Source organism: Gekko japonicus, unplaced genomic scaffold (assembly GCF_001447785.1).
Source record: "Gekko japonicus isolate JY-2015 unplaced genomic scaffold, Gekko_japonicus_V1.1 scaffold823, whole genome shotgun sequence".
NCBI classification, from domain to species: Eukaryota; Metazoa; Chordata; class Lepidosauria; order Squamata; family Gekkonidae; genus Gekko; species Gekko japonicus.
Window position 1 is genome coordinate 513,602 of NW_015170915.1, and position 5,969 is coordinate 519,570.

The following is a 5,969-nucleotide window of genomic DNA, read 5'->3' on the forward strand; positions in this document are numbered from 1 at the left end:
CAATGAATTGCTGAGGCGTCCGGGTTAGAACAGATAAAAGGAAGTACTTCTTCACCAAAGAGTGATTAACACATGGAATTCACTACCACAGGAGGTGGTGGCAGCTACAAGCATGGACAGCTTCAAGAGGGAAATAGATAAGCATATGGAGCAGAGGTCCATCAGTGGCTATTAGCCACAAGGTATAGATAGGAGCTCTCAGTCAGGGACAAGTGATGCACTGTATTCTTGGTGCCGGGGGTGGGGGGCAACAGTGGGAGGGCTTCTAGTGTCCTGGCCCCACTGGTGGACCTCCTGATGGCACCTGGTATTTTTTGGCCACTGTGTGACAGAGTGTTGAACTAAATGGGCCATTGGCCTGATCCAACATTGGCTTCTCTTATGTTCTTATGTTAATGCCAAGACCATGGCCATACAGCCCAGAAAATCTACAACAACTAAAGTTCCCGTTTAAAACAGCTCACCTGGTACCTTCTAGAACTGATGCATATAGTAGAGTACCTCCTACCCTATGGAATGGGCTCCCTGAGAAGGAACAGGAGGCACCATTTCCAAAATATTTTTGAGGCACTGCAAGACAGTGTTTTTTTCTTCACTAGGGTGTTTATGACGTGTAGGCTGCATGCATTTCCTTGGGAAGGGGTATTAATAACAGGTTTCATTGCATGGAACTGTACGCCACCTGGAGCCATAAGGCAGGCTATAAATATTTTTAAAATGTTTCCTGCAAACACCACAGTACAAAAACAGGTTTTTAAAGGACTAGAAGAAAGGAAGCATGCAATAAACAGTGTGGGTTCATTATATCATGTATGTTCATATCATTCAAGGGTTCGCATTATTTTCCACAGAGAAACAGGAACCAATTTAAAGTATTAGTGCACTAGACATTCAACATACCTGAGCACTGTAATTTTGTTCATGTGCTGTTTATAACAGCATACAAGTTACATGACAGCAAATCAGATGCCTCTCTCTAGGTCGCAGGATTTTCTTGGCAAGACCTTTCATGCTAAATGTCAACTTTTATGAAATAGGAGAAAACCGAAATTATGACTGCTTCCCCTCCAATAATGTGACCAATTGGATTCTGAAGAGCTCCATAGATCTCGGGTTAGTCTTCTGCAGCCTCAAATAACAAAAGTCTGAAGCAGCTACACGCACCCGAATCTTGCATCTGTTGAACTTCCCCCTGCTGCCACGAAAGGGGGGGGGGGAGAACGACAGCTGTCAACGAAGGCTTGCAATGCCCACCCAGTTACGCTCGCTCCGATCCCCTCCACAGTCTCTTACCCCCGAGTTGCATCCTACGTCCAGACCCAGAAGCGGACCCCCACGTTGATTTGGGAATAAACGGCTCAGTAGCGCGGTAGGAAGTAGGCGAACGCGTCCCTCCGGTGGGTGGAAGCGAGCATAATCGGGGAAGTTCCCATACGGAGCTGCCCCACCGGGCAGAACGGAGGGTTCCATACTCTCAAGCGCTTTGCGACAGTCGCTCATGGGCGCCGCCATGTTGGGACCGACAAGAAAGAGAGTCCGAATGGGAAACAATGAGACGCGGAAGAAAGGTTCCGGGAAAAGGACAGATTATTATGAGAGGGTGACCCAAAGGCATAAAAAAGACTTGGTCTGTTTGCTTCTGTGGGGTAGTTTCTAGTCCATGCGGGGAGTAGGCTCGGATAGTCTTGTTACGCCTCCCACAACCCAATATAGCAAAGGCAGCTTGTTCCTTGTAGTAAAGTATAATGAGTGTATTTTAGTAGTGTCGGACTAGAATTTGGGAGAGCTGAGTTAGAATTGAGGCTACTGGGCTTTTTATTATTTTGGGTGACCTTAGCGATTCTCAGGAGGAGGATAAAATGGGGAAGGAGAATCATCATCATGTCTGCCTCATTCCGTTTCTTAGAGGAAAGATTGGGTAAAATAATGCATTAAATAGACAGTGGTACAAACACTATCAGTTGAAACTAAAACTTTGTAAAAGGTATGAAGTGTTACATTCAGTTGACTTGGCAGATCCCAAAAGCAGAGTTGCCAGCAGTGGCTTAGGAAACACTTGTAGATCTGGAGGGTGGAACCTGAGGAGGGTGGGGGTTGGGGAGAGACTTCAATGGGGTATAATGCCATTGAGTCCACCTTACAAAGCAGCCATTTTCTCTAGGTGAACTGATTTCTGTTGCCTGGAGATCAGCTGTAATTCCAGGAGAGCTACAGCCACTACCTGGAAGTTGGCAACCCTGCCCAAAAGCAATAGGGATTATTACAAAGCGAGTCCAGAAGGCCCAGTCTCCCAGGACAAAGTGTGTGGCATCTGATATATATAATTATCCTAATGTGTTGGCCATTGCCAGCTCTCCCATTGGCTGTGCTGTGCTCTCCATCAGCCATTAGCCCATCAACCGCCACTCAAGAGTTCTCGCATGCCATTGGCTGGGTGCTGGGTCTGCTCCTCTCCCCCGCCCACTGTCAGCCTGCACACTCTTTGCTCACAGAATAAACTGCCAAAACAGCTGTCTCTCCTGACAAAGACACTTCTTCTGCTTGGCTCCTGTGGGATTAACTTTTTCCTCAGTGGCTGTTGCTAGGCAACCAAGCTTGGTTCTATCAGTAAAGAGGCAAAGACAGGAGACCCTTTCCAGGCCTTTGTGGGGAACTCATTGGGGCCAGTCCTGACTAGGGTTGCCAGCTCCATGTAGGGAGATTCCTGGAGATTTTTCTGGTAGAGTTTATGGAAGCCAGGGTTTGGGGAGGGGAGAGGCCTCAACTGAACAGAATGCCATACAGCCCACCTTCCAAAGCAGTTACTTTCTCCAGGGGGGAGAGGTCTGTTGTCTGGAGTTCAGTTGTGATACCTGGTGATCTTCAGGCTCCACGTAAAGGTTGGCTGCCCTAGGCGTAGCAATCAGCACTTCAGAGCAGGGTTTGCTAGATCCAGGTTCTTGCTGTAGAAGCCGAGTGGTTATTTTGGACCAGTCACAGACTTTCAGCCTAGCCTACCTCACAGGGTTGTTGTGCAAGTCAAAAGGTGGAGAGGAGAATGATGTAAGCTGCTTTGGTCAACCATTACAGAGAAAAACTACCTTTCCTCCTGGGGTGGAGCCTGGAGAGGGTGAGGTTTGAGGAGGGCTGGGACCTCAGACAGGTACAATACTATAGACTCCACCCTCCAAACCAGCCATTTTTTCCTGGGTAACAATTGTTGCCAATCTCCAGGTGAGGGCTAGAGATCACTGAAAATTATAACTGCTCTTCAGGTAACAGAGATCAGTTCCTCTGGAGAAAATGGTGGACTCTGTGTCATTATACCCTGCTGAGGTCACCACAGCACATTGACCCTGAGTGCCCAAGGCCTTGGCACTCTCCCAGAGCCTCTTTCTAGAGCTCATTGTATTTATTTCCACCATGGGCCTTATTCCTCGTTTCATATAAAGCAAAGATGAAAAAGAGTGACTAAAAATGAATTAACAGAGAAAATAATTATTATTATCGTATGGTGTTGTGTGTGGTATAGCCAGGAGATCCAAAGATTATCTGGCTGCCTTAAGTAGTAGAAGAAGAAGAGTTGGTCTTTATACCCTGCTTTTCACTACCCGAAGGAGTCTCAGAGTGACTTACAATCTCCTTTCCCTTCCCCTCCCCACAACAGACACCCTGTGAGGTAGGTGGGGCTGAGAGAGCTCTTTTGAGAACTGTTCTTGAGAGAACAGCTCTGAGAAAACTGACTGGCCCAAGGTCACCCAGCTGGCTTTGTGTGGAGGAGTGGGGAATCAAACCCAGTGCTCCACATTAGAGTCAGCTACTCTTAACCACTATACCATACTGGCTCTATTTAGTGTTATGCGCCACTAGATGACAAGCTAGACTTATTTTTTGGGCTGACTGAATGCTGTGAGTGACCCAAGGTCACACAGCTGGCTTCATGTGGTGGAGTGCAGAATCTAACCTGGTTCTCCAGATTAGAGTCCTGTCTCTCTTAACCACTAGACCACACAGGCTTTCATTAACAGAGAAACAGAGAGTATTATGCTCAGCCAAAGTTTTCATTTATTTCCATATATAAGAAATAGGTCTTGTGGCTTCAGTAGATTTGTTGCAGACTAAGATATTTTTTAAACTTAAAAATCAAGTTTGGTACATAATGGAGCAGACAGAGAGGAGTGATAGAAGCATGGAGGTTACAGTCCTGTGAAGTTACTTGAGAGTAAGTCCCACTCTGAATGCAGTGGGATTTCTTTCTGAGTAAAGCAGGCTGCATGCATAAAAGAGCTGGTGCTCAAAAACAAACATAATCTATCACACAAACAACACCCTCCATATCACAGTCCCCAACCATGCTTCTTATTACCACAAACATCACAATATTTGAATTTGTGGAAACAAGTTATTGAGATTAAATGCTGTGATATGTTGCTAGTCCCCCCCCCCCCTGAAAGTGTGAATGTTAAACTAGCTGTTATGGGCACACACCCACTGTGATATGTTGCTAGTCCCCCCCCCCCTGAAAGTGTGAATGTTAAACTAGCTGTTATGGGCACACACCCACACCATCAATGAATAAAAACACTGCCTTTTAAAACTCATATTACAAAACTCCTGTAAGAGGCACACAGAACAGCAAGCCATAAATTAATGTAGTTTAATGAGAATGGCATACATATTGAAGGTTGTGTCTTTTGACCAATTTGGATTGGAAATAATTTTAAAAAGCCAAATCCAGCCTGGATACATTTTTCCTGAGTTTGCACTGTGGAAGCAGTGATTCCTGTGATGGATTTGAAACCATGCCATGATTAGAGGGTCTGTCGAAGATCTGAAAGACCTCGGCTTCCAATCTCTGCTGTGCCATGAAGCTCACTAGATGAATTTATATCAGTCATTCTTTCTCTACCTAGCCTACCTCACAGGGTTGTTGTGAGGATAAAAGGGGAAGGGGTGAACCATACATATTGCCCTGAGCTACTTGGAGGAAGGGCAAACTAAAAAGGCATGAGTTAGAAAATTAAATGAATCTGGATTAGAGTTCTTTTACCTGACTATGGTCCTTTCCGCACTTGGATCTCATCCCTGGTTTTATCAGAGTTCAACTTGCGACACAATACCTTGCATTTATCCCTGGTTATAACAGCATCCGTTTATCCCGGGACAAATGTGGGGTGAAACCGGAGTGACCTCAATGTAATGTGGAAACAAAAAATACCCCGAGATAATTTCAGGGGTGAACTCGCGTGCAGTGTAGAATGTAAGTTCGGGGACAGGGTTGAACCAGGATTTAAGGTCTAGTGCAGAAAGGACCAATGACTCTTCATAACAGTTGTTTATACACAGTCTATAAGAGACTTTAGTTTTCTCTATCTGATCTGGGGGGAAGTGTTAAAGGATAGAATACAAATGTTGATTCTCAGAACCACTAATTTGATTTTGTGTGCCCGTGTGACGGCCCGCAGGATTTGACTTGCCATGTAAAGTATGGAAGATGGCTAATAGAATACAAACAGGCTTTGGCAGCTGCACTGACCTGTTGTTTAAATGGGGCAAAATACCAGGACCCGAATGTGATTGTGGTGCAGCACGCCGAAATATTTTCCATCTGCACATAAATGTGAGCATCGTGCTTTCCAGGGAGATGTGATGGAGCTCTTTGAACTCTTCCCAGCTGTGACTGAATGGATTAAAAATTTAGATATTAGTATTTAGGGGGATTGCCCAATCGGCCTGCATACCCATTGTATCAACTTGGTTATGTATTTTATATTATTATATGCTTCCTTTGTATAACTCTGCCATACGATAAATAAATAAATAGAAGTGTTTGTCATAATAGGGACTGTTTCAGAACCCCAACGAGGTTCTCTGGTCATGATACAGAATAAAAAATAATAATAAACTGGGGAAACAATCTGTTTGATGTCAAATTGACAACTAGAGGGAGCAAAACACACGCAGAACAGGGGTGGGAACCCTGAAGAAAC

General features: G+C 45.0%; 1 protein-coding gene across 2 annotated transcripts in view; it reads right to left on the reverse strand.

The window, feature by feature from the left end:
* BCDIN3D (BCDIN3 domain containing RNA methyltransfease) overlaps nt 1-1,512 on the reverse strand; it is a 7,166-nt gene extending 5,654 nt beyond the window's left edge. For both annotated transcript variants that reach the window (XM_015418736.1, XM_015418737.1), the window contains exon 1: nt 1,294-1,512. In XM_015418736.1, coding sequence (XP_015274222.1) covers nt 1,294-1,512 — 219 coding nt within the window. The remainder of the gene's footprint in view (nt 1-1,293) is intronic.
* Nucleotides 1,513-5,969: the final 4,457 nt, after the last annotated feature.